The sequence below is a fragment of the Xiphophorus couchianus genome, chromosome 18 (assembly GCF_001444195.1).
Source record: "Xiphophorus couchianus chromosome 18, X_couchianus-1.0, whole genome shotgun sequence".
Lineage (NCBI taxonomy): Eukaryota > Metazoa > Chordata > Actinopteri > Cyprinodontiformes > Poeciliidae > Xiphophorus > Xiphophorus couchianus.
Genome location: NC_040245.1, coordinates 7,590,243 through 7,617,612, shown reverse-complemented (window position 1 = coordinate 7,617,612; position 27,370 = coordinate 7,590,243). Strand labels below are relative to the sequence as shown.

Below are 27,370 nucleotides of genomic sequence, written 5' to 3'. Positions count from 1 at the left end.
ATAGAAAAGATTGCTGATTTGATAGTTGTCCAGCTATTGACACCCTTTCACAAGGAGGGTAAAGCTACAAACGGTAATTACCTAAGAAGCTGACTTTTCTTAGTGTTGCAGCTAAGCATAGATATAGTAAGTTTAGTGGAAGATAGAACTGGTACAAAAAAAGGGGGGGGGGACTCATAATTTGGGGAGGAGATTGCAATATAATCAAAATACTGTTGATGGATATTGTCAAGGAGATGAGAAACACCCCAGGAGTGTCACAATGCTCATAATATCTATATCACTATTCATGCAAAAGGAGCCTCACCAAGAAATGTTTATATTTTATAGTACACAAACATTACAAATTATAAAAAAATATGTATCTTTTGCTATTTGGATTTATTGCACCTTTAAACTCTCTTCACTACAGTAAAGAATAAGTTTATTGTACTAAAGGCAAAACAAACAGTCACATTCATTACCATTGTTCAGTAAACCATGTGCTTTTATTACCAGTGCATATTCATAGAGAAAACAAAAATATGGGAAAGGTGAAAAACCTGAAACACATTTCAAAAAATAAAAGTTAAAAAGGCGAGCATTTGACTCTTAAAAGACGTCACTGCTTCTGTTTGGCAAGTTTAAACAGGTTGAGATAATTACAAAAAAGGAAACAAAAAACCATTAGATTAAACTAGTGGCATTTGAGCTCAGAAAGCACCACAGAGTGAAAGACTAAAGTCAGTGCTTGGATGATAAATAGCGCTGTGGATAACTGAGTGGAACCAGGAGCCTGTCTTGACTACATCCTTCTTCTCTGTCGCAGTACATCTGGCATTACAACAAATGAACAGCAGGGGCAGCACTAGCAGCAACACCCTCTGCCACAACTCTTGGCTTTTGAATTTTAGTTTGGCATCATGAAGGAAGGAACTTGAGCAGAAAAGACAGATAGCTTATAAAATCGTCATTCTGAGTGAAGTCTTAAGCGTTGATGTGTTCACTAGCCAATCCATCTAATAAACAGCAATACACAAATCATTTTTTATAAAACCACAAATATGTAAACATCTTAAAACAGAATTCAGATCCCATTTTCCAAATTTAAGTCATTTTAGTTAAACAAATTGACATTTTTGTGCATAAAACATTAAATATTTCTAATATTGTCTCTAACACTTTTGTATAAACTTTGAGAGCTCTCCTGAGATTGGTGCAGTGTTATTGTCAGACAGCAGCGCTCAATAAAAAGGTATTAACTAGCTTATTAAAGGCTATAATTTAAATTCAAATGCTGGATGTGGATTTATTTCAAAGCAAATTTGCCATGGAAATAAGCAGCACATCTGCACAAATTCTGGACTTGTGAATTCTGCTTTAAGTGGGAAATCTTCATTAAAGATTTAAGAAAAAACAAAAGCAAAGAAAAAATTAGAAAAATAATCTGTAAAGACAGAGCTAGTAGAAAATAAAATAAATTAGCATTTTACATCAGTTTTCCCTTTAAAACAGCTATGAATGAACACAAAAAAAGATAATTGTGCTGCTTAAATAAGCATTTATATGACACTCATCTCTAATGCATGTGCTGGGGATGCGGTTCAAAAGCTCCTTCAACAGCTGCCACACGTGTAAAAAGTCCGAGAATCCTTCATTGTTTACTGCGCTCTGAAAAGGCAAAAAGACTGCGCATTTCAAAATCAAACAGCACTTACATACAGAGTGATTTAATATACACAATGTACATTCATGTACAATATATACAGTACATACAGCAAAACCAATGCACAGATGATGGTATTCATGATAATGGTGGTAAATGAGAAATGTTTACATTTCATTCCATTGCTAAAGAAGCAGAGCATTGTTCACTTCACTGTAAGCATTTTAAGGTAAAAACAGCTAATGTGCACTATCCCATTGCCTAGAAACTGAGGGGGGGAAAAAAGAAAGAAATTTCATGCATCAGGAAAGGTTTGAGCTGATTAAATATTTCAGTCTATATCTTAAAGTGTTACCGACAGCCTGGTTGAATAATATCACACAACAATGCACATCCATAGATTTGTGTGACCATTTGTCCCGAGGATGCTACATTACTGAGCTTGAATTAAAAGGAGAATCAACCCTCAATACACATCGTAAAAGGTGAAACAAGTTGACGGTTATATCTGAGAAATATGCTGATGTGCACATCAAAAGGTTGTACTGGAAATATCATTGCACCCTGTGGATTACATTTGTTGTGTTGTCAGTGCTCCCAGTTGAGGAAATGGCCATCTCGGGTCTCTACTGCAGGTAGCGGTAGACTTTAAAGCAGTGGTTCCCGGAGTCCGCCACCGCCACATGGCCGTCAGATGTTAGGGCCAAGCCCTGAGGGCCGTACAGCGGGTCAGCTGACGTGTTGATGTAAGAGAGGAAAGACCCTGAGCTGTCAAACACCTACAGCAAAGAGACCACCCTTAAAACAAATATTCAACTGACATCATTTCCCCTTTTTGATTTTACAGTTTGTATTCTGAAGCAAACCTGGATGCGACTGTTGCCCCAGTCTGCAACAATGATGTTTCCATTGGCATCAACAGCCACGCCTGTTGGAGCGTTGAACTGGCCGTTCCCCTCACCGTGGGAGCCAAATTTGAACAGGAACTCCCCATCAGCATTGTACACCTGTCAGCAGGATTAAATGTGGAGAAGAAGAAGAAAAGAGAATCTGTGTTTTTTTTTTTTATCAAAGGAAATATGCATACATAAGGAAGAATACAGAAACATACCAACATAATTTAAAAGAGCCCAACCATTCAGGTTAGATAACTGCTGGACTAATGTTTTTATAAAGTACAACTTAAATACTAAAACAAGAAAACCCTCCACCCCGTTCATAATTTCTGAACTATCCTTAAAAGCTGTTTCCATTCTGGAAAAATAACCTATTTAAATTAGTTTTTTTTTCATTTCTGATAAGAAGAGTGATCAAACAGGCAGCAAGAATTGTGTAAGAGAAGCTCCACGAAAAAAAAAAAAAAAAAATCTGAAATATGCACCCGTCATGTTATTTACTCAGTCCAACATGGAAATAGGACTGTTTTCATGCTGTTGATGCATGTTCACAGATCCAACATCAACTTTAAGTTTTAGGTGAGGTTTTGTGTGACATATACTGTTCTGACATAAGAGTGCCTTACCTTGACTGAGTGGTTGTGAAAGTCTGTTACCACAATCTCATTTTTGTTGTTAACAGCCACAAAGTGAGGACCTGAAAACAGTACAGCAGACAAAAAGGGGAAAGAATAACTATGAGTCACCAGACAAACAACACACAAGAGGAAGTTCCACAAACTTTGAAAAACACAAAGAAGAGAGTCATCTCAGAGACAGCGGCTGGTGTGAAATAGAAAAAGATGTGACGTGACAGAGCTGATGAATGAACATTTAAAAGTTTGAGTTTTTTGCAGTTCAGACTAATGTGGAATTCATTACTTACTGAAAAGAGGGCCAGATTTACTAAGCTTTGATTCCAGTGCAATGTTTGCACCACTTTTCTCTAAAAGAAAAAAAGAAGTGAGAAAAGAAATTTAAAGAACATGTGAGTGTCATCTTGAAATGCCCGATGGTTATCTTTCCAGCATCTCAGCAAGTCACAAACGCAGCATACTGCTTCATGCTTTAGTATGTATGCCTCTTACTGGATCGGTTATGAGTTAGGAAAACAGAAAGCATAGGACTTACTAAATTATTTATACAACTTGAACTTTTCTACAGTGTTGTGTTACAACCACAAACATCAATATAGTTGTTTGGGATTTTATGTGATAGGTCAACACAAAGCAGTGGATTTTACAATGTAGAAAGAAATAAAATGTAGTTTTCAAAAATAGTTTTAAACTCCTTTCCCAGTCATTAACTGCATGTCTTTAACAGTACATCTCAACTAGAAACCAACTTTTTTTGCCAATTTTTCTATGCAAAATAGTTCAACATTCATAAGATTGCATGAAAAGCCTCCTGTGAACATCAGTTTTCAAGTCTTGCCATAGATTGGCTCAATAAGAATAAATCCATTCTTATTCTGTTTGGTTAGTGTTGTTGTCGTGTAGGGAGGAAAACATTTGTCCCAGGTCTCAAACCTTTTCCAGAATTTTTCATATTTTCTTCCAGAAGTGCTCCATTGATCATAATCCATTTTCCCCATCAAATATGACCAGCCTCCCTACCCCTGTTGGACCACAGAATGATGCCGCCAACAGATCCTCACACCCAAGCTGTGGCTCTTTACAGCTCCTCAGAAGTCACCATAGGCCTCCGGGATGCTTCTCTGGTTGATTTCTTAATAACTTCTCCATAAACTATATAGGTGGATTATGGATTTTACTATTTAGTTGAGTTTTGAACTTGATTTTACTTAAGGTATAAACAGACATGAATAAATTTTTTTCTTCCACTCCACAATTCTCAGCTACTTTGTGTTTGTCTATCACATAAAATCCCAATAAAAAGTAGCAGTTGGAAGCTATGTTCAGGCAAAATTTGAAAACTTCCAAGATGTATAAGCAGATTGTGGATATTTAGTTCAAAAATTAAACATGCAGAAATCTATTTAGACCCAAACCTTAAACAGCAGCATGCTGATCACTGAAGCACTTCTAATATGAAACTTTAGAGACAGTAAATCTGGCCCATATCATGCGGCTTCATTTTGAAGTGCATTTCCTTCTGCAGTAATTTTTAAACAGTCACACTTTGCATAGAACAGTAGAAAATACCTGCAAAGTGTCGCTCTGAGGTTCCTCTAGCTCCAAACTTTGTCACCAGCTTCCCATTTGATTGGAAGATGAAAACACAGCAGGCTTTGTTGTCAACAGCGATTATGTGTCCATTTTTATCCACAGCCACACCTTTGGGTCCCATCAATCTCCCAGCACCGATTTTACTCTGCGGATGGGTCAGTCAAAGAGATATTTTTATCACTTAGCTTGTATTATTCACTTAAGTGTATATTTTTAAAATATGGCTGTCAAACACTGCTCACCTTAAACTTCCCGTCCGAGGAGAAAATGCTAATCCATCTGTTATCATAGTCGGCCACTATTATGTCTCCGTTCATGTCCACCGTTACTCCCGTGGGACGTTGCAGCTGTCCCGGAGATCGACCTCGCACACCAAACCTCATCTTAAACTGGCCGTCGTTGGAGAACACCTACACAAATAAAAATACAACTCAGGGTTTCTGCAGGGACTGCAGGGGTTGGAGACAGAAGTGAGTCAGTGGCGAAGACGAACGTCGTCATGCCAACCGACAAATGTACTCAAGATCGACGCAAAAAAGCAAGCTAGCTCGCTAGCTAGGTTAGCACCTAGCTTCTGTCTTCTCCGGTCACAAAACGCAATTTTCTGTTTTGTTGACAGAAACGTCTCGCGAGAAAGAACAAAAACAACCAAAAACATAGAATATGCGAGAGCCACTCCACAGCAAAATTTGAGACTTATAATTAATATATGCAAGTAAGGCGAAATATCTCGGACATTTTAAGGTCTTACTTTTAAATGCATGGATTTAAGACTTTAAGGATGTGGAGACACCCTGTAATTCAAAATTGCTGGAGGTAATAACGGTGACGAATGCTGCCTTCCTATTACCTTGGATGTAGAAACACGGATTTAACGTCAGATCCCTGGTAACAGCATTATAGTTGGTTAGAATTTCAAAATGGCGTCACCCGTATAAATTGTTTGTAATAGTTCTTATAAACATCCTTTTAAGCTTTACTTTTCGTATAGACCACTTAAAAATGTTCAGTTTAGAGTTGCAAGCGCTACATATAACATTGATTTTAGATGCACTTTTACATCCACTTCTTAATAATGTTGATGTGAGCAGCGGCCACATTAAAACATGAAGTTCGCTTCACAAGTTGTAACTGGGGGTAAGAGCTCAGCATAACTATTTCAGGATTATAGTAAACAATGACCTGTATGCACTGGTTGTTGCTGTCTGCCACCACGATGCGACCATTACTGGAGGCTGAAATGCCCTGAAGATTTGTGAACTCTCCTTTGTCCCGCCCTCTTGTCCCTGCCATGAGAACAAAACCTTGGGTTATTTATGCACCCTTCAAGCTGTACATTTCCATTCAGCTGCATGGTGCTCAGATTATACAAATCTGTTCATATGTGTAAACCATCATGCAACAATAGAGTTAACAGTTTTCCACCCACCAACTCTGTAGATCAGCTCGTCCTCTATTGGGTTCTCCTTTTTCTTGGTGGTGCTATACATGCTGGAAGGCCTGCGTACAGCCTTCTGACGGACATGGCTCCCTCCTCCACTTGGGGACTTCACTCTTCTCTTCACATCCTCCGGAGACTGCAGGACATCTGACGGTTTGACGGCCCGGAGGCGGAACGGACTCCCCCTCACAGGCTGTTCATATAGCAGCAGAGAGAAGGTGAATTCTCCCTCGGATCGGAGGGAGTACCCGACCTCGTAGGTGCCATTTTTGTTGTCCACCACCTCAGCTTCAGTGCAAACTCCATCTGCAGAAACTATTTCTGCCTTCAGAACAGCATTCCCAGATTTCACCAGTTCTCCATCCTTGTCTTTGGTAGTGACCGTAATGGTGGTGTGCTGGCCGACGACTGCGTGTCGCAGGCCTTCGCCAGTGGCGACGCTTGTATGGCCCACGGCCCCCGTTGTGATGAGGACCCCCAGGTTCTGAATAGAACGTCTCAGTCCGTCCGTCTCTACCTGGCATTCCAGATGTAAATTTTCATGAGGATGCTCAGGGAAGCTGTGTCTCGCCAGAGCGCTGACCCGCTCGCCCATTTGCTTCTGAACCAGAAGGATCTCGGTGGCGCTGCCATGGCTAAGAGCATGTTCCGTGAAGCTGCAGCTGCTTTCAATGTTCTCTTTGCCCTGAAGCAAAGAAGTCAGCTGGGTTTGAAGCACCTAAAGATGAATCAACATGGACAGATTTTAAGACGTAAGCCCATACAGTGCCCTGGATATGTTTTCAAACCACAAACTTCAATGGATTTCAATGGGATTTTATCTTTAAAAAAAAAACAGTGATTTCACAGTTACCTTGAAAAAAAAATTGAGCAAAACTTTCAGTGTGAATAAGTATGACAGACTCTTGGCAGCTGAATGAGACTTTTTAGACGTTTACTTATCTGTTTTTCGTTCTACTTAGCAATTCTGTGCAACTATAAATTCCCCCCAAAATACCCCAAGGTTTGTGGTTCTAATGTGACAAAATCTGGAAAAAATAAATAAAGTGATATGAATGCTTCTGAAAAAATGCTGTAGTAAGGCACGTATTGGTTGAGCTAATGTGCTTAAAATTACAGCATATCTGTCTTCTGCCCTGACGCAAATCACACTAATCATAGCTCTCTGACCTTCTGCTTGGTGCTGCAGATGTTTTCCACCTCTGTAATGAGAGCAGTCTTGCGTTGGTGCAATGCCTTCTCAAGCTCGTCAAAAGTATTACTAATATCAGTCACTGCCTCGTTTTTCCTCTCCGTTAGCTGCTTGGAGATGTCATTGACCAGCCCGATGGCAGCAGTCAGCTGAGGTAATCTTCCAGAAAAAAAGGTGAGCACAGGTTAAAAAGTTTCTGATGTAAAGTATTTCTAAATTCTGAAGTAAATCTTTTAACTTGTGATTCATCAAATCCCTTAAAATCCTACCTGTTGCGCACAGTGTCCAACTGATTTTTAAGAACCGACTTATGCTGCTCCAGCACATCCCTCAGAGGAACGGTCACATGTTCCCTGTGTTCCCCCTCTGTGCACTCCAGACACATGGCTGTCTCACATGATTCACAGTAAAACTCCATTACCTACAGAGGGAGCAATAGAGCATGGGGACAAAATAGCAACAAGTTCCTCAAAGCCAATTTTACAAAAGTGGAAAAGTTCTGTTTTGGTCATTTTTATTGGGGTTTACCTTTCCTTCATGATTGGGGCAAGAAAGGGGTTGACAGGTCGAGGCTGCGTTGGCTGACTCCAGTACGTTACACGCCTCGGCTCGACTGCATTCTGTGTCTCGCTGTAACACTTCCATTAGGTTTGTGATGAAGAAGTTGTTCTGAAGGGCCGCCACACCCTTCTCCGGCAAGATAGACGTCTGTCTGCATACTGGACAGGACAGTGTCAAAGACTGGGGAGGGATGTAGTTCTGTAGACATCTACAAGAAAAACAAAGACAGGAGGGACACTCAGACATGAATCATTGTTACTATTGTTTTTGCTAATCTCAGAAGCTAAGCAATAAGCCATAAACTAGTAATCTAGAGAACATAGTTTTATCTGTTAATCTTCAATAATTAAAGGGTTCCTAAAGTATTATATGACGAAACACCCAGACGTTTCTATCTAATGTCCAGAGCTCTCAGCTCCTTAAGTCAATTTTAAAATGGTAAAACAAAACTGTTCACTGCGAACTACATGTTTTAAATAATCTGCAAAAGACAGACTGGAAGGAAAAGCATAAAGGAGGAGCGAAAGCATGGGAAAACAGAAGGGCATGAAAATAAGAAGATAGGGCAACAAGTAAGGTAAAGACAGAGGAAAGAAACTAACAAAAGAAAAATTAAAATGTGGAAAGAAGGAAGGAAAGGCAGAGGAAGGAAAGATGGTTGGCAAAAGCAGGAGGCAAACAAAATAAAATGAGAAAAAGGGACAGAAAGATACAAAGGAATGAAGGAAAAGGGGAAGAACATTGGAAAGAAAATAAATAAGAAAAAAGGTAGGGGGGACAATCAATGAAAGAGGGAAGAAAAGAAAGAAGGATACAAAGAAGAAAATAAAAAAGGAAATAAGGGAGAAAAGTAGGGGAAAGAAGCACAAAAGCAAGGTAAGAAGGTAGGGCAACAAAGAAAGCAAACACAAGAAAGAAACAAAGGAAAAAGTCAAACAAGGAAGGAAAAGAGGAAGAACATTGGAAAACATAAAAATAAAATCAGAGACAAAAGGAAGATAGAAGGAAACAAGGAAGAAAAGAAGAAAGGGAGAAAAGGAACCCTGAATATAAAATGCTTTTGCTGTCATATTAATCAGTTTACCAGTCACTTTAACACAAAGGTAAAATCGTATCTGAATGACAGAGATCTTACTTCTCACAGAACGTATGCAGGCAGGGCAGAACCTTGGGGTTGTGATACCGGTCCAAACAGATGCTGCAGACCAGGAACTGCTTGTCTATCTGCCTGACCACGGGGCTGGTGCTGCCGGTCTCACGCTTAGCCATGATGAGTGACATTCAAAGGTGGAGGGGGCGAGGGAAGACCACTTAACCTGCATACACAAAGAGGAAGAAACAGAGGAAATGTTAAGAAAAACCTTGAGGAAACATTCATACAGGGTGAGGAGGGAGTGTTTGCTTCAACAAAGCGAGGAGGAAGTGACTCATGGTTATGCTGGGATTATAAATCCTCCCTTAAATACTGTACCAGCTGGCACTTTATGCTCCTCCTCTCTAAACAAACTTAGTCAGACATGTAAGACTTTCAGTCAAAGATCACTTGACTTGCAATGTGAAAAATTCCAAAAATTGAAAGCAGAAAAAAAGCATGTGATTTAAACCACAGAGCACAACAATGACCTCAAACTGGTCTGCACAAATATGTTATGTTATGTAAAACTGTTACAATGCATCTCATGTTTGATTCCTGGTAAGAATTTGCCATACGCTGTGCCAGTTTTATTATTTATATGAAGTTCAGATAAGAGGCTGTCACGCTGGGTCACTGCTCAGATGAAACTGTATCACTGGGCCAAGCACAGATTAACTCTGTATGTCTATGATGTGTAGTACATCTGTCATGTCGTACACAAGCATCACAAAGGACTAAATCCAATCTGAAAACATACTGCTGTATCGTGGACACCAGTGAGAACAGTTATGAAAGCATCAATCTATATTTCACATCTGAATCAGATTTCAGGTCACAGTTTGAGAGAAAAAGCGAAGAAAAAGGGGAATTAGTAACTACTTCCTCCCCCCATCCTCCCTTTGTCTTTAATATTAGTAGGACACGTCTCACTTTATCAGACTAATAAAAGCAGCACAGTTTGGTAAATGTCCAACTACTTATTTTTACTCATAGAAATACTAAAAAATAAAAAAATGACAAAAGAACGACAAGCAGTTTTAGCTTTTTTAGTTCCAACACTATCACATTTTTATTAAACTCACAAAATGTCCTAATACATAAGAAACCATAAGAATTAAACTCATCTGTACAAAAACAAGTAATGTCAATATTAGAATGAACTATACATTATAAAATCATCATGGTTGACTTAATGCAACATTATAAATGAAAACTAGACCCAAATAATATTCTGTTGTTATTACTTGTATTACTAAAAATAAAACATGAAATTCCTCCATCTGACAGAAAATAAGTTAATGGCTAAGAATGTAAAAAAAATAAGACATTGTAAGGATAAACCTCTTTATTAATATTCTTTACTAATCTCTTTTCCATCATCATCAACGTCATCATCATTATGTGCCAACTACTTTCCCTGAGGTTTACGAGCTTGGTCACTAGGATCGATATTAGATATGGACCTGAATGATAGTAAAGGTCCAGTTCAATTGGCTAAATGCGTTACTGAGAAGCAGAGTTTTAATGCATGGCAACTAAAATATAACAGCCTTCCAGATTTAAAGTCCAAGAAGTCATCTGTGATATTGCACACATTGCAAAAATGAAATGAGGTCAAATCTGCAGCGTTTAAGGAAATGAATAGAACAAGCCCATCCTGCTTACCGCTGTGCAACAGAATGAGTCTGGATCCATGACCTCATTAGTTTCAATCTGATTTCTTGGTAAAATTTTAGTTGACGATTGTTTACTTGACATCCCTGAAAATCTCATTTGGCTCATATCCAAGCAGAAAGTTAAAGCTTGGTACACTTTTCCATCCTACTTTTGCTTTAAATGCATAAGATCTTTTTCTTTGAGAGTAAGAAAAAGGAAGTTAAAAAAAAAAAAAAAAAAAACTCCCCAAATTCCTTCCAGTTCCTTCCCCTGACTCGTAGCAGGCAGAGTTCAGGAACCACCTGTCTGCCTGCCGCGTTGACGGGGAGACGCTCTGTGAACTGCGCTGCCTGTCTCACTCCAGCAAGCGGGCCTCAAATGCAGCTGTTCCTCCGTGCAGCAAAGGCAAAAACAGCCTCCAACAATGGCAGCAGCTCTGCTCACAGCTACGCTTCATACTTCATGTTTCATCATTGCCATTTTTTCCCTCAGTTATATAAATGCACTCAGAGTCAGAAGGCTTCATCTTGGCCACAGACATCTTGCGACTGGAGGATTTTCTCAGGCACACAGACTCGATCGTTTCTGCTTCCCAAGTGATTAGAAGCAGAGTCCCTTTCACTGTCCACACAACAAGACCTCGCCCAACCCCGTAAGACCCCCCTTTCCTCGTCTCCTCTAGAAGACCCCCTCTCCCCGTGCCGTTTTCCCTGCAGCATGGACAGTGACATCAGGAGGAAGCTTGATGAGCCAAAGCCCTTCAGGCTCCTCCCCCCTCTCGACTCGCTGGCCGCACACCCTTTTGGACTGCGACCATCTCCCCCACCTTCGCTTCCCTTCCCTCACCGCTCCTCGGTTCTCCCAGCAGCCCTTCTTGGCTGGGTTCCTCCCACTCGCCTCACCACAGAAAGATCATCTTTCTTTAAAAACAGTCTCTGCCTGACAGCAGGCCTTAGATGGCTCCAGTGTACTAAAAGAAAAGCTAACTAAAAAATGTGAATAAATTAAAAATCAGTGCAAATGATTAAGTTTACAATCATTGTTCTAAGTGAGCTAGTTAATGACATTTCCAGATATATCAACAGTGGCACCAAAACAAAAAACTAGAGTCATAGTACTATCAACCTGGTTTTATAGACAACAAATGTGTATACAGACCTACTTTAATACTTCAAATGCAAATTCATGTGTGAACTCTATTAGCATGCACAGAAGGCAAATGTTTGCCAATTCAGCTGTTTGGATTCAAAGTATTGTTTGGCACTCTCTCCCTGTATTTACAGTTAAGTGGCTTAACGCCCTCCTGCGGGGTCAGGTCCTGACTGCCATCTGGATTAATGGGTCTAACACATTTAGATGACACCATTGAGTTCATTCAGCTTAAATCTAGGAAAAAGATAAACTCTTCATCTGCACAGAAAATGTTAAATGCACTATGGTTCTCCTTAGAACAGATAAGGATACGCTCAAAAGCTGGATTCTAGGGTGGTTTTGTGTGTGAAATAAGTTGTTTGTGTACTTAACACTATTTTATTGAAACAGGTTTCTATCAGCTCTATGAAAATTATTCCATAATCACAGAAAGCAGAGAGGTCAACCTAATGTGGTTGGATCTGCTTTGTCAGGCTGGACATGCAATCTCCATCTTTGTAGTACATTAACTACTAAAACAAACCTTTCCCTAGAGATCATCACTTTGTACCATACACTATGTAACATGTCTGTCATTTTTAATGGTAAATAATAAATTTTTAATTCCATTTGTCTTATTTTGAGGTTACAACCATGTGATAGGAAAAATAAACTGCAATTGAGGTAATTCACAAAAATAAAGCAAAAACATCTAAATTACTTTAATTTAAAAATTACAAACAATTACCACCAACAACACTACATCTATTAAAGAAACCGTGATGTTACCTATTGGATGCATTTGTTATTTTGATACATGGAATTAAGCAAAACATATAAAACTATCACAAATAAAACAGGGTTGTAAGTGTTTATTGTGTAGATTGTTATACACTTTTGTCATTTTTTGAAAGCATCAATAAGTATTGTGTTTAAGTTTCTAGAGAAGAAAAGCTGTGTTTTTGAAGGCTCTGACAGTATGTAGTAGACATGAAACAACGTTTCAAACGTTAAAATAGAGAAATATACAATACAATCTATGTATTTTTATTTAAAACGGTTTCCTGACCAGCCCCTATTCTATTAATGGTGTTTTCACACTGTTACATTAACATGAAAGAATGGTGGCTCTCTTTTAGTTTTCACAACACAAGTAATTGTGTTCTTCTAGACCCGATACAAGTCAAATGAATTTGTGTGTAAGAAAACCATGGAATTACATTCAATGAGTAGTGTGTAATAATAAACAATAGGGATTAGCCTGCTAGATAGATAGTTAGCTACATATATGTAGAGCTAAAATGGTGGCCAGCTAGCCACATCGATACAAAGCCAATTTTTAGTTATGGGGCTGGCACTTTTATGTTTTATGTTTAAAAGAAATTACTAACATTGGTGGACTCAGATGTTTTTGTGCATCCCTAATAAATATTTTAACAATTTACTTATTAGGATATTTATCCTTGTTGTTGTGTAGCACAGCAGAACAGAAACCTGGGACAGTTTGTTTCAGCTGTTGGCTTTGTACTGGTCAAGCAAACTTTGCCAAAAGCCTCACTGACCTGAAATCAGAAGTGTTGGCCCTCTGTGATATGCTGTCAAGATGAGGGTTTAAAAATAGACTGCAGTTTATGTTTCAGCCACTTGCTCCCATGTCTTCATGCAGTAATTGTTCCTGCAGTCTGCTTACGGACGTCTGTTGACGGATAGTTTCTAGGTATAAAGAAGACTGCAGTGCATTACACAGCTAGTCAGGCAGATTAAAGTGGGAAAGGCAGCTCAGGAAGTGCTCTCTATTTACCTAAAGTCCCTTGTCAGCAGTAATGCTCTAACTATTTCGTTTAAGCTTTAAATCCCACTGTATTAAAGAGAAGTATTCACCAACAGGCAACCTCATTTAAATGCAGCACTAGCATACTGACTTCATTGTTTCATTTGTGATATCGACAACAATCCAGTGAACAGGAACTGTTGGTGACGTTTGAAAGTTGCCCACCATTTTTTTCCCCTTCTTCCTTTTATTAAAAAGAGACGGCTGAGAGGGCATCAGGGGCGCTAAAGCGCCATGATGACTCATCAGTCATTATTCACATAACACACAGTAACTTGGACAAAAACTAAGTAGCCCTGCTGCTTCCGCTTCACTGCAACAGTTGAAGGAATCTGTCTGAATACATCAGTCTCTGTCAGAAAGGCCACAAACAAGAACGTCAGTATGAATGTTAGTTTTTCATTAAATGTTAGAAAACAACCTGTGGTGTGACAGGTCAAGGTCTCAAGACTATGCAAAACTATAGATTTCTCTTTGTCAAATTATTTTCAAAGAGATCAATTTGAAAAAACTGAGCACAGAGTTTTTATTCACTAACTGCAAGGACATTGAATGCATTATATATTACTGCCAGTACTGCCAATTTATTCTACGTATTCACTTTAAATTTTACATTCCAAGTCATCTTTGCTGTAAGGTTGATAAACTGTAACAGCCTCTGAGTGGAGATATGACAAAGTGACAGCTTCACATTGGCAAATATCACTCCATGCTGCCCCACTATAAACAGTGACAGAAGATAATGCGGCATGTTGGCCATGCGTCTGCAGGCACAACATGCACCGCAGACTCTAGAAAAGGTCAATCAATGCATCAGCAGTGCCTGCAACATTCACACACCTGTAGAAACAACAGAACTATTGTGGGTCATCTGATTGTGAGCCACATTTCAGTGTTTATAATATATTATCTTGTCTGTGGAAATAAAATGACAATTGCTAGCCAAAACATTCAATTACAGAGGGTCAGTGTGTGAAGTAGAAGAAAATATAATTTAAACTTTTGGATAAATGACTTCAATGGCTGCATGATAAGAGAAATTAAAGATTTATTTGAAAATATGTTTGATTGGTGGTGTGGCAAAGCTCAAATTTATTGATCCAAAGTGAGAGGTATATAGCCTTTGATTAACTTAAGATATAACATGTATTTGTTTTGTTTAATTTAACATAATCACAAATGTCAATTATCTTCATCAATAAATATGTTCCTTTTTATTGATTTCATAACCCTCAATTATTCTTGATACTTGTCTTTATGGCTAACTCTGGCATATTTTGTAATGAGCGTTGTCATTTTTTAAATAACTAAACAACTCATGATGCCACAAATTACAGAAGAATTATAAAACAAGTGCATGTTAAAATGATTTAGACAGGTGAAACAGCTTTTCATCAGGATAAAAACATTAAATCCTGACTTAATTTCCTTTAAATGTTAACTAATCCAGGTGATGTGATCAAAAGTCATTGTACAGACACATTTATGTATCGTCTCCTTTGTTGTTACCCACTCATTTTATTTACATCAAGATGGCGACTTGGCTCTTGCAAAGAAAACCAGTATGTATGTATGCATGTATGGATGGACAGATTGAGTCCAGTTAAACTGCAAGGAAGTTCAATCAAGGATTTATGAGTTATATAAGAGACAATGAGCATCTTAAAGGTCCAAACTTGTGTCTCAAAGCTATTAAAATCCTCAACTATGGTTCAAAAGTAATTTAATTACATTCCAGAGAAAGTGCTGGAGTGACCAGTGTTTTCTCTGATCACAGAGCATAATGTGACACAGTGGTGCCCCTCCCCCACCTGTTGCTACCCACCATCACTGAACTGCCTGAAAGAAGGCTTTTCCTCACTTACAAGAAAGACTAATTGACTTATTTAGAACAATGATTAACTTTCAAAAAATGACAAATCTCAGTTATGTTGTAAAACATAAAAACAGCACCACTCATATTACTGCGATCATTGTACAGACACATTTATGTATCGTCTCCTTTGTTGTTATACACAGCACTCATGTTACTGCTGCATTGCTTTAAAACTACATTGGTTAATGTCTCTGACTGCAGCTGTACTGGAACACACAATCTACCTGTAATCAACCAGCTAATATTGACCTGTGTTTGTCTGCGTGTCACTGCAAAGAGCAAAAGGTGATAATAATCTGAAATTCTACATTTTTGCTAAAGTATATATAATCACAAAAACAACAACAAAAAAACAAGTTTTAAAGATATTATTATTAAATTATTTTCTGACTGAAACTACTAATTTTTTGTTTTGTTTTTTGGAGTTCCTCATTAGGTACTCTTGCCCTGAACACTGCATTTATGGTTTGCTTCTTGGTTAGTGTTATAAGAGGGAGCACTGAATTTAAAAACCATAGAGTCCATGATTGTTCTTTTTTTATTGCCACATGATCAAATCTGGGTTCAAATGTCATCCTGTATCTGGCCCAACTGGACATACAATTTTTAATCCATTTCAGAAGATGCACTGCTATCACTTTCCTTTGTTCGAATACAAACAAGAAGGCAGTCTAAAGATCGTTATATTAAGTATGAAAACTAAGAGAAATCTGAATCCCTGACACAGACACGGAACAACTGCTAAGTATCTGACCTCTGGCGCAGCATCCAGGACCATCTGGCAACCTCTCAGTGACCCAGTGAAAACAGCCAGAGAGGAAGGGGGAAAAAATAAATAAATCACCTCAACACCTCTATAACCTACTCTCATTAAAGTAACCTTTTAACATAATTAAAGAAGCAACGACATCAACGGATAAAAAGACCCATCAGCTCACTGTTTAGGCCAGAGGTGCAAGACTGATGCATCCCTCTCAGAGCTGTTGCTGCAGTGCAATCGCACAAGTAGTCATGGGCTGACATATTTATACGAGCCTCTGAGAGCTCCCCAGCTGCAAAACTCTATACAAATTCAGATCAGACATGCAATCAAAGATCCCCCTAATCCTCGAAACAAAAGAGCATGCAAGGCTGATTGCAGAGCCCAGCCCTCAGACTGCAGCAGAGATGCCCACCTGCCACAGAGCCCAGCCGGCAGCCAGCTCAGAGCCAAAATGGAGAACTGAGTGGGCTGCTGGAGGAAGCAGCAAAGAATTAGAGCACAGCAGAATATTTTTTTTTTTTATGCATACACAGCTGAAATAAAAACCTTCAACGAATTCCCGCTGTTAGATAACGAAGAGAACATATACCATAACAAAAAACGCCACATTATCACAAATAAAGCGCCCCTCTGTGATTTATCAGTGCACAGCAGCTGCTTGAGATGGGCCAATCAATTATTCATCTGCTTCCTCCCTCCCTGGTCATTGCATTATGGAGGACTCCAAACAAGATGAGAAAGCAGAAACGCCATCCCGCAAAAACAAATGTCAAGCCCAGATTGGATTGTACTCACATACACTCCCAAGCAGGAGGAACCGGAGGGTCAGCACTGCGGGCGGTGGGGAAAGATTTCCATTGTCAAGTCTCCTCAATTCTCAACAGAACCCACAGACAGGGCGACATAAAGGAAAGGGCAGGGTCTGTCTGGAAGAAGACGGGGACAGTAAGGAAGAGGACGCGGGAAAGGAGGAGAGAATGGGCGTGGATTACAGGCAGCATTGGTCAAATTTCCAGTGGGAGGAGTTGAAGAAGCCAATAGAAGAATGAGGGGGCACGGAATATGGAAATGAGCTGACATCTCAGGATCTGACTAAAAGGAAGAAGCCTGTCTGGTGCAAAGGGGCTTGGCTTTTTTAGCAACCACCCATTAGCCTTAAAAGGACAAAGGATGCAGTTTGTTGCAATGGAAATTCAGATCGCTGGTATGCAAAGTATTGTTAGACTGTGAATACAAAATGAATGTAGATCTAGTTAAAACAGTTCTGTACTAACTGGTCTGATTTACCTACTTTAGAGTTTCATTTTACTCTGTTCTCCATAGAGCATTTTTTTTAACTATAAAAGGGAAATTGCCAAATATTCAGAGTATGACGTCAGTGAGAGTCATCACCATGGCCGGATGTAAGAGGATGGGGGCCTGTGGGTTGGTAGTGGTGCCACCAAGAGGAAGGGGGTGGAGAGGGGCCACATAAATTCCCATCCACAAAGAAATTGTGAAACTGGCCTGTCTTTCCAGATGATCTTCTATGAACAATATTATGTATGAATTTAAGACAGGAAATGAAAAATTAAAATTCACTTAAGTAATTATCCATATATGTTGTTAATGTCCTTCCCTGTGGCATTTTAATGTCCAATTAATGTATGTTAAATCAGCTTTTTTTTTCTTGAAAACATTAACTTATATAACATCCAACTTTCTATCATTAAAGCAAAGTATAACAAATTGATGGATAAGTATAGATTTTTGGCACTTAAAAACTAATTTTATTTATCATGAAGTAATTTTTCATTTATTATTTTTTTAAAGTTCCATAATTTCTAAAATCATCTATCCAATTAAACAAGCTCCCTCAACCCTAAACATGTTTTAATACTTTTTCCAGGCCTGCAAAGTGGGAATGTGGCCCAATTACTGAAATACCCTAAAAACAAACAAACAAACAAAATCTGTGGAGGATTTGCTTGAAGAAATTTGTTTTTACATCTGATGGGCTCCAGATCAAGGGGTAGGCTTGGAGACAGGGATATGATATATGTGTTTTGAATGGGTTGCATATAAAAATTTTCTTTAAAAAGACCTCTGAGGGATGTGTGTTTGCACCTTCTTGTAACTAAACAATACAGCTGAATATTTTTAACAAAAACAGATCAGGTCATATCACTGGATGAGTCTGCTTTCACTAAGGAAAGAATATTTTTTATGCATACACAGCATAAAAAATATTGACTGAAGCTGTACTGGACATACTTATCTTCAATTAGTATGTCGAAGATAAAAAACCTCCCTAAAAATTCAAAACTTCTAAAGAAAAAAAATGTGCACACCACCTTTGAATCTGAACTTTTACTTCAGAAGATGGTCAAAATACTGTATCTTCTTTGGCAAACACATGGATGTCAGAAGGTGGAGCTGTATGATGATGTACTGTACTGTGTTTGTGATGAGTGAGCTGATGCATTCAGTGGGGAATTTGTTGGGGGTAGGGGTTTGAGGTAAAGGGCAAACACAGACTTCATTGGTTTTACACTCCAACTCGGTGTTGCCATAGAGACTGCCTCCAGCTTAGTCAAGATGCCTGCTGCAGTCTGACAGCAGCAGATCACTAGGACTGAGATGGCCTCACATCAATATACAAATAAGGAAAGAACCCATATTTCTGTTTACACATCTTTAATAAGTCAAACTCAATTAAAAAAATAATCACAAATTATACATAGTATTAAATAATTATATTAACATTTTGAATGAAGGTACAAATCTGTATGGAATTTCTGATCATAAATATACATAAATACAATAAACTGGAGACTAGACATGACTCCTGTTTATTCATGCATACAAATCCTATTTTCTAAATGACCTATTCCTACATATAGAAAGAGTTACAAAGATAAAATGGTACACAATGTTTTCATTTTTTATCATTTTAAAGTTGATATTTAACAGTCATTTAAATAATTTTTTTTCAAGAAACAGTAACAGCTATCAGTCTGATAATTCCAAATATTTTACTCATTTTCATTGCATCATTGCGCATAATTGGAACCAGCAAATAATAGTAAAAAGGTTCTATATTCTATGTTAGACGGTGAGATATCCAAAAACGTTCAACATAAATTATATTCTATGTTAGATGGTGAGATATCCAAAAAAGTTCAACATAAATTAGTAACTTCCACGTATGTCACAAAAGATTGGGGCTTCTGTGAGCTTTTGCCTTTTCTCCAAATTAAAGGAGGACAAAGGAGTTGTAATTTAGCTGTTCTGTATGACAACAGGTTCTGTTGTAATTTTAACAGTGTCAAAGTTTTTGTAACAACATTAATCATATCTTCTCAAGTTAGAATCTGCACTCTTTTCTTTGACAGATACTGGCCCTCATTCAGCTCTGCTCATATACAGACAGCCTTTGTAACACTGACCCATTTCACATAAAAACAATAGCTGAATTCAGCGTGACTGAGGGACATGACAAGCGGCTGCTCCTTTACTGAGCTTCAACAGCAACCAGAGGCTGAGAATCAGAGGAATGAGAGCTTACAAATAAAATCATAATTCCATGTCAAATTAGCCAAACTGTAAACAAGCAGACATTGCACACAATCACTAAAGAAAAACAATAAATAAACAAATAAAATTCCTAACATACTTTCATTTCTCAATGTCAGAATCTCTTAACTTTGACCTTCTCATCACTTTCTCTGTACTTTCTGTTCCGTTATTGCTTTTTTTTCCAGACCAAGACACACAATGTAAGCCTTTTTTAATTTATCTAACATGTGATTGAATGTAAATATCATCAATAAAACAAAAATGTAACAATTCTTTTAAAACAGATGTAAATATCTTGCAGTCTGTGTGTCTCCCTCTCTTTTAGCAGTCAACTTACAAACTACCTTCAAAGTTTCAATGAATCTATATTCAACCCAATCCATGTTAACTCTCGCCATCTAGTGGTAAAACATGCGAAATGTCTTCTCTTAATAAAACATTCCCCAAACAATTTTTCACAACTTCCTTTCATATCTTTACCTTTCTATCAAAATCAAAAATTAAAAAACTATACTATTATAATATAACAACAAATCAACTATATTCATGTCTGATTAAGTAACACATAAGTTACATTTTAAATTAATACAACCATTCCCATAATTTTTGAATATAAAGCCTACACACTTGAATCTGTGGTATTAGGAGCAGCTTCTTTGCTGCTTGGTGATTTGCTTATGTCTCCAAGGCGTCTTAAGAAACTGAAAAAAAATCCAGAGCCCTCAGTCTTTAACCACACGCTCCTGGGAAGAATGTTTTCAACATTAGTGTGTTGGTGGCTCTCTGTGCACTCCATTGATGTTTGTCCTTGGTTTTCCTGAAGCCCTGTTTCTGAAACTTGGTCCAAGGAATCGCTTGGTTTATTTTTCTTTCCTGCCAATGGAGAATTCTGATCCAGACTATGAGATTTTTTTATCTTGTTTGAAATGTCAGTGAAATCAAATGCCTCTTTTGAAGGTGTGTCTTCAACATCCTGTCTTTGCTGGGGTTCCTTGATTTGTGCCAAAGGATTTGGACTTCTAGATGAAGACTGAGGCTGCGCATTTTCTTTCTCTTTTTGCGTTTTAGAAACTTTAGTAGGAACAGTGTGTCGGCGGCCAAGATTGTGTTTTGTGGAGGACTGTGGGCCAAGCAAAAACTTAATCAAATCCTCATGGGTTGGGTCTCCAGGATATCTTTGCGTTTCCTCGTCAAAGGTGAACTGGTGAGCCAAGGTCTTCTTGACAGGAGGGGATTTCTGGTTTTCCAGAGAGTGATCCACAGAGGAAGAACTTCCACGACTGTTCTGGTACTTCAAAACCTTCCTAGCGGCTTCACGCAACTTTTGGACCTCTTCCTCATTATTGTCTTGTATATCTTCCTCTTCATCATCTTCAGAAGTGGCAGAGATAGACCTAATTTTGGGAAGAGTGTGGGTTGTTTTAGATTGGCTCGCTGAATCCTGGGAATACACTTTGTCCAACGGTTTTGTCTTTTCTTCGAAGGTAGCTATGTTCTTAGAGTTATTCTCTTGAACATGTGACTGTTCTTGTTTTTGTGGAAAGTTCTCTGTGAGCTCAAATGCAGAATTCCACTCTTTTTTGACCATATCTTTGGCTCGGAAAATGTTCCGATGGTGTAGCGTTCCATTTGAAAAGTTTGTCTGAGAATTGATTTCTGACAAGCTCCCATTAATTGGACTCCCTCTTGTGGGGCTTTCATTGGTTGATGAAGGCTTCCCCAATTTCTTCCTAGAGACGCGATTAGTTAGGGCGTTCTGTAGAACACACTCTAATGCAATTCCCTCCATTTCTTTGTCTCTACTTGAACAGGTAGCAGTGGAACGGCGCTTGGCTGCATTCTCTAATCTATCGATGTGTTTCCGTTTCATCTCTGCCATCTCTCTGGCTTTGTTTTCCTGCAGAAACATCTCCACGTTAATGAATCAAAGCAAGATTGTTCGTTGTATAGCAAAGACAAAAGACATGCCAGTGTGTAGATTTACCTGCACAGCCCGGATAAACCTTTGGCAGAAAGAATTAAAGATAGAACAACATTCCTCCAGCTTAAAAGTCTTGGAGTCTTCACAGAAGTACTCAGCCACAGAGTCACTTACAGCCTGAAGTTCTTCAAAATGAGTCTCTACTTCTTCCAAACAAACATCAGCTTTCTAAATTGAACCCAAATAAGTAATTAGAAAATGGATTCATAGTTTTATTCAGAATTAAGACAATGTTCAACATTTCCCACTCCTGAAGACAACGGTTACCTTTAGAAAACCCTCCATCTGCTCTTTTAGGTCTTCCTGTTTCAAAGTGTCTGCTTTGGCGACTTGTACTTTCTTCTTCTGTCTTTCAATCTCAGCTTCAATGTCACCTTTAATTATCCTGAAATAATGTTAAAATATTTATCAACATTTTGACTGCATCCCAAATATAAGGACAAGAAGATTATTTTGCTAACTTTTACCTTGATCCAGCTTCAATGTGTTTGAGTTGGTCTGGAAATTTCAGCAGTGCCACATCTACCTTCTTTGCTTGCTGCAATAAACACATAATTTAGCTTAAGAATCACATTTCTTCAAAAATTTTATAACAGACTACTTTATTAGCTACATCTGTTTCACTGTTTGGGACGATTTAATGAATCAGCCAGTCACAAGGCAGCCACTCAGCACATTTAGGCATCTGCGCTCTAATTATTTCAGAAACTGATGATCAATCAGGATTTTCATATACTATCATTTCTTGAGTTTACAGAGAATAGTTTAAAACTACTAAAATTACTTGCCATCACAACATAATGCATGAGATTCATTCCAGGTTTGTTTGCTTTGGTATCTGCCAACTTCAGGAGAGATGACATACGGAAGCCAACTGCACTGCCTGCGTAGCCCCCCTGCAAATAAACACAGGTCAGTAATGCAAAACACAAAGGAAAGTTCTCCAATACATCGAGAGTGCAAATTAACTGCTTACAGCATTCATGTAATTTCCTGTTTTCAGCACCAAGCGAATGACAGAGTGTAAATTATCACACTCCAACAGCTCTGCAAAAGAAATACAGTGTTAGCAGCGAAACTCAAGAGTTTCCAGTCCTACTTTATTAGCCATGTTTATTATGAAATTAGTTCAAACGACAATACCTTTTCCAGCTTCTGTGAGCGTACCAATGAATCCTCTTATTTCCTTCATGAGAGTGAAGAATTCCTCCTTCAGCACCAAGCAACTCAGACGCTCCTCATAACTAACAGACCACATGTAAACCAACTGTTAGCCAGCCTTGAAAAAGTTCTTTGAACTTTCCAACTGGTTTGTCACATTATAGCAACACACTTCTACTCATTTTACAAGGATTTTCTGTCATAAAACAACACAAAGTAGTGCATAATTATAAAGTGAAAAAAAAATGGTGCATGACTTTGAAATATGAAAAGCGTAGTGTGCATTTTTAGTCTCCCATTTGTTCCTTTTGGTTAGGGATAAAGTTGGGGAGACGTTTAAAGAACAGGTTAAGACAACATCCCAAGCTTTCAACATCTCACAGAGCACTGTTCAATTCATCAATTGAAAAAAAGATGAAATATTATGGCACAAACCAACCAAAACATTCCTGTCTACTTAAACTGAAAAATTAGGAAAGGAGAGCATCAGTCAGCTATAATTTACAGTAAAATGTTGTTCTGTAAAGTTCTGAGTCATGGGGGGCTGAACATGAACACATGCCAGGTAGTTCAGGTTTTCATTTGTAAAAAAGATTTGAAAATTCAGTTTTCAGTTCTGAATCTGAAATGTACATTTTAAATTTGCTGTTCATAGAGGTATCGTCTAGCTGCTTACCTGGGCATCTTTATCAGCATTAGCATAAACAGATCAGCTTCAGGGAGGGCTGATGGGTCACCTTTAAAACCGACCAACTGCTTCATCTGAATAAATGAAAAATAAACCACAAGTCTTCAAACCAAGCAATTTGTTTTCCCATTGGTATACCTTTATTGAAACTGTGCAAAATTAATAAAACAAATTAAAACAAATACCTCCCCTTCATCTGGCAGCAACTTGCACATTTCCCGCAGTTTTCCTGTGCCAAAACTGAGCCCATTTCCCGACTGAATGTCCTGAATCAGATCCTTCACAGGGCTGTGGATGGAGGTGGAGAGATCACCAGTCATAACCAATCAGAGTGTAATTAATGCTTGTGTAGGCCTGTGACTGATGAGCTGTAAGTCCATGTTAAGACCATCCTTTTGTATGCTTGAAAAACTTGAGTTCCTGACATTTACAAGCCTCTACCTGTTCATATTGGTTTGCAAAAATCTGACTTCAATCATTAAGAGGAGAAATGCTTTACAGGGCTAAGAAATGATGGATAAATCTATGCTACAAAAATGCTTACGACATAACAAGCCTTCCACATTTTCCGTTTGCACTGCAGTAGAATAGCCTGTCAGTTTACTTGCAGATGTTTTATAGGATAAACAATGATACAGTTACATTTCTTGCTGGGTCTGTTGTGGCTGCCAAACAGCCTCAAACAATACATTTACAAGACTTTCAGTTACTGATCTGCACTAAATACCACAGGGAGGTCACACAGCACGGATCAGACCTGCCTGGGCATGTTGTCTTTCAAAGGCTTGTGAGCGTCATGTAGCCATGTCAAGCACAAATTTATCTGTCTCATCGTGTGTTGTTTTTACCCTTCAGTATGAAGAAATTGTTGAGTAAAAACACTTACACCCTAAAAGCACAGCCTCTGACTCACCGCTTAAACTGCTTCAGGAATATTCCGATGTTCATGCTTCTTTTGGAGCCGAGGATGGTAACCTGGAAATGAAAACAGACAAAGACACGGCTAACAATCAGTCGAGTCAGTTGTTAAGATAATTTCACTATTGGCTTGAGAAGCATCTTTTTCTATCACATACATCTCTGCGTTCCAAAAAAAAGATGGACGATTCCAAAGGTTAAGGTTTCTGTGAGTTGTTTCTATTGAACAGTCTGAGTAAAGATAGCCTTGTATTCTGAAACAACATTTACTTAAGGTTCTATTCCAAGAAGCCACATATGACAAAGTCAAAGTTTGGGAACATATTTCAGTCCATTTTATACAACAAAACTGGAATCCTTCAAATTAGCTTGATTATCTATAGACAGAGGAAATGTATGGCATAAGGAGGTCACTATAGATTTTACTGTTCTCTAAAGAGAATTATTTCTTCCTTTGGCAAACATGATCAATAGGGAGACTCCACCCTTGTACCGAGTGAGCCTACAGCCATACACAATGTTCCTAAGATACTGTTTTCTAAACTTAATTCGATTCATGGAAACAGCTAAAAGGCTTCAAAAATATGTTTTTAATCCTCATTTATTTTAACAAACTAAACAAGAGATAACTTCTCTCCATTTCTAATAACCAATTTCCAGCACATGAGGCTGTAAGAATTTGAAGGGATGTTTTCTGTTTATCTCACATGTAAGCCAAGGGGGAGAAAGAAAATCAATCGAGGTCAAAGGAACAAGTTTTCATATCTAAATGTTACACCGCAACAAAATCCCCAACATTTCAATGTATGGTTTCAACCCCTTGATCTTCAGTTTCTAACTGCTAGAACTTATCTAGCAGAACATCATCTGGGTAAACTCACCATCTCTCCTCCAGTGCCAGAAGGTAGCTGCCCCCTCACACTTAAGCGGTTCAGGGCCTTTGGATGTTGCTGACCATGTTTGTGGCTAAACAACTCCTCCATGTGATCCGTGTCCAGCTCATACTGGCCATCGGTCTTATCTGATGTCCATATGTTATGCTTTCCAATCACGCTGTGTTTGGGAAGAGCTTCCCAGTTAAAATTGCGCATCCTGGACCGCCGGCGGTCTCCCCAATCCATGAGGCCAGTTCCATGCTGGGGAAGTCCAGGAGCTGGAGGTGGTGGTGGAGGAGGTGGCGGTAGCGGTGGAGGAGGTGGTGGTGGAGCGGGGGGATTTGCTGCTTGCATCTTTGAAGGTCTCAGCAGGTTTAGGGAGCCTTAATGATCCTTGTTTAACACATGCATAATGTTATGTAGTACAATTTTTTTTAAGACTTGTTCCAAAACGGAAAGTTGAGCTGAAACTGGATATAGAACTGATTTATAGCTATTAAAATCAAAAACCACTTAATCTTTAGTTTCCTTCCAATACATTTAATATTAATTACAATAACACAACTCTAATCCAAGAGGTCCCCTAGCATAAAATAAGTGATACTGCAGTTTGCGTCAGACTATATTCACAGGTCATTCTCTTTTCTACATGTTTTTTTTGGTAGAGAAAACATGATCATGCTTCAAATAGACAAGATTGAGTGTTTATTCAAAAACGAAAATATTGAATACAATCTTTTTACAAACTTTTCTCTGCATACTTCCGTTATCATAACCAAATCGCAGTATTACGATTTAAAAAGTAATACAAACAACTTACATGTTAGTGCCTATATGAAGCGGTCCCATTATCCTTCCTTGCGACCCTCCTGTTGAAACCTAAGGAGCGCCGAGTTAACATTAACTTGGATATGGCGAGGAGAGTGTCGAAATGTACTGCGTGTTTGACGACACGCCTAGGTAAGTCACTTCCATGATATCCCACGCCTTCCCAGCACAGCTAAGTCTGGCGTTTAGCCCGAAGTTACGGTTGTTTTGGGCATGGCGACAGGAGTTGGCTGTTCTCTCTGTCCAGCAGCCCGCAGCTCATGTGAGCAGCCCGCTGGATTCCGGCTGCCTGATAGGTGTCTTATCTGAATTCCTATTGATTTTGTGAATTTCTGAACAATTACGCACCGCTGAGGTAAAGTCACAAGCTGTGAAAAGTAAAAAACAAAGTTCTTATTTTTATTTTATTTAGCATTTTCGCTTTCTTTGCTGTTATTCTTTAAGTCCCTTTCTTTCTCTTCTCCGTTTTGCACGAAAGGTTTAAAATTATGACTCACACGTGACCTCAGTAAAATTACAAATGATTACCTGTGATTAATCAAAAAAATTTTGTTTGTTTTTCTTTGGAAAGCTGAGTTCACTTTCACTAGCCTCACCCAGGTGATTACTGTTAGACCCAGTGGCGGTTCTAGATCATGTTTAGTTGGGGTGGCCAAGGTGGGGCCAGAGGTGGCACAGAACAAAAGGATTAAACACATGCAAATTTCAATATTTTGTTTTATAATATATTACTTGCAGCTTTGAAGCTGCAAATTCTCTCAATTTGCCTGAAGCTAAAAGTACACCTTAATTTTTTATTTGTTGCTAAAGCAGGAGTATTATGTTATTTTTTTTAACATTTATATCATGTTACAATGTGATTCCCTCATCAAAAGCAACATAGTGTTCTTTTGATTTTTCCATGTATGAAATCCTTTCATCTCCCATGGCAGCCATTTGGGGGTGCTTAAAAGCTTGGTGATACAAAGTGCTGCTTTTCCCACAATGCTCCTCTCATCTAGAACCA

At 38.5% G+C, this 27,370-nt stretch overlaps 2 protein-coding genes across 5 annotated transcripts; both read right to left on the bottom strand.

Moving 5' to 3' along the window:
• Positions 1–460: 460 nt before the first annotated feature.
• Positions 461–17,303, bottom strand: LOC114161447 (tripartite motif-containing protein 3-like). Of its 3 annotated transcripts, XR_003599027.1 has the most exons (14): positions 17,151–17,303; positions 9,099–9,279; positions 7,931–8,171; positions 7,672–7,823; positions 7,381–7,561; positions 6,199–6,928; positions 5,952–6,055; positions 5,012–5,179; positions 4,746–4,914; positions 3,467–3,526; positions 3,168–3,238; positions 2,512–2,652; positions 2,221–2,424; positions 461–1,650 (listed from the first exon to the last, which is right to left on the bottom strand). XR_003599027.1 is itself a non-coding variant. In XM_028044715.1 (13 exons), the coding sequence occupies exons 2-13, from the start codon at positions 9,242–9,244 to the stop codon at positions 2,272–2,274; spliced, it is 2,316 nt and encodes a 771-aa protein (XP_027900516.1). In that variant the 5' UTR covers positions 9,245–9,279; positions 17,151–17,303; the 3' UTR covers positions 461–2,271. The 3 variants fall into 3 exon arrangements, 2 of the variants coding, with proteins under 2 accessions (XP_027900516.1, XP_027900517.1); XM_028044715.1 differs by having other exon boundaries at positions 461–2,424; XM_028044716.1 differs by lacking the exon at positions 3,467–3,526 and having other exon boundaries at positions 461–2,424.
• A 2,283-nt stretch (positions 17,304–19,586) lies between these two features.
• fhdc4 (FH2 domain containing 4) lies at positions 19,587–26,558 on the bottom strand. 2 transcript variants are annotated; one of them, XM_027999114.1, is made up of 12 exons: positions 26,357–26,558; positions 25,543–25,929; positions 24,657–24,718; positions 23,929–24,031; positions 23,732–23,817; positions 23,038–23,138; positions 22,871–22,941; positions 22,683–22,790; positions 22,362–22,432; positions 22,162–22,279; positions 21,898–22,062; positions 19,587–21,810 (listed from the first exon to the last, which is right to left on the bottom strand). In XM_027999114.1, exons 2-12 carry the CDS (start codon positions 25,888–25,890, stop codon positions 20,533–20,535), a joined length of 2,511 nt encoding a protein of 836 aa, XP_027854915.1. In that variant the 5' UTR covers positions 25,891–25,929; positions 26,357–26,558; the 3' UTR covers positions 19,587–20,532. The 2 variants fall into 2 exon arrangements, with proteins under 2 accessions (XP_027854915.1, XP_027854916.1); XM_027999115.1 differs by lacking the exon at positions 25,543–25,929 and having other exon boundaries at positions 26,357–26,550.
• Between the last annotated feature and the right edge of the window lie 812 nt (positions 26,559–27,370).

Bases quoted from the DNA above. Each gene is read 5' to 3' on its own strand.
- LOC114161447 (XM_028044715.1), bottom strand. From the start codon at position 9,244: ATGTCACTCATCATGGCTAAGCGTGAGACCGGCAGCACCAGCCCCGTG. The intron at 7,824-7,930 runs GTAAACCCCAAT...CTCCCTCTGTAG, and splicing joins GCCCCAATCATGAAGGAAAG to GTAATGGAGTTTTACTGTGA. The intron at 3,527-4,745 runs GTATTTTCTACT...TTTTTCTTTTAG, and splicing joins CTCAGAGCGACACTTTGCAG to AGAAAAGTGGTGCAAACATT.
- fhdc4 (XM_027999114.1), bottom strand. From the start codon at position 25,890: ATGCAAGCAGCAAATCCCCCCGCTCCACCACCACCTCCTCCACCGCTA. The intron at 22,791-22,870 runs GTAAGCAGTTAA...GTTTATTTGCAG, and splicing joins CAGGAAATTACATGAATGCT to GGGGGCTACGCAGGCAGTGC. The intron at 22,280-22,361 runs GTAAAAGTTAGC...ACATTATTTCAG, and splicing joins CACATTGAAGCTGGATCAAG to GATAATTAAAGGTGACATTG.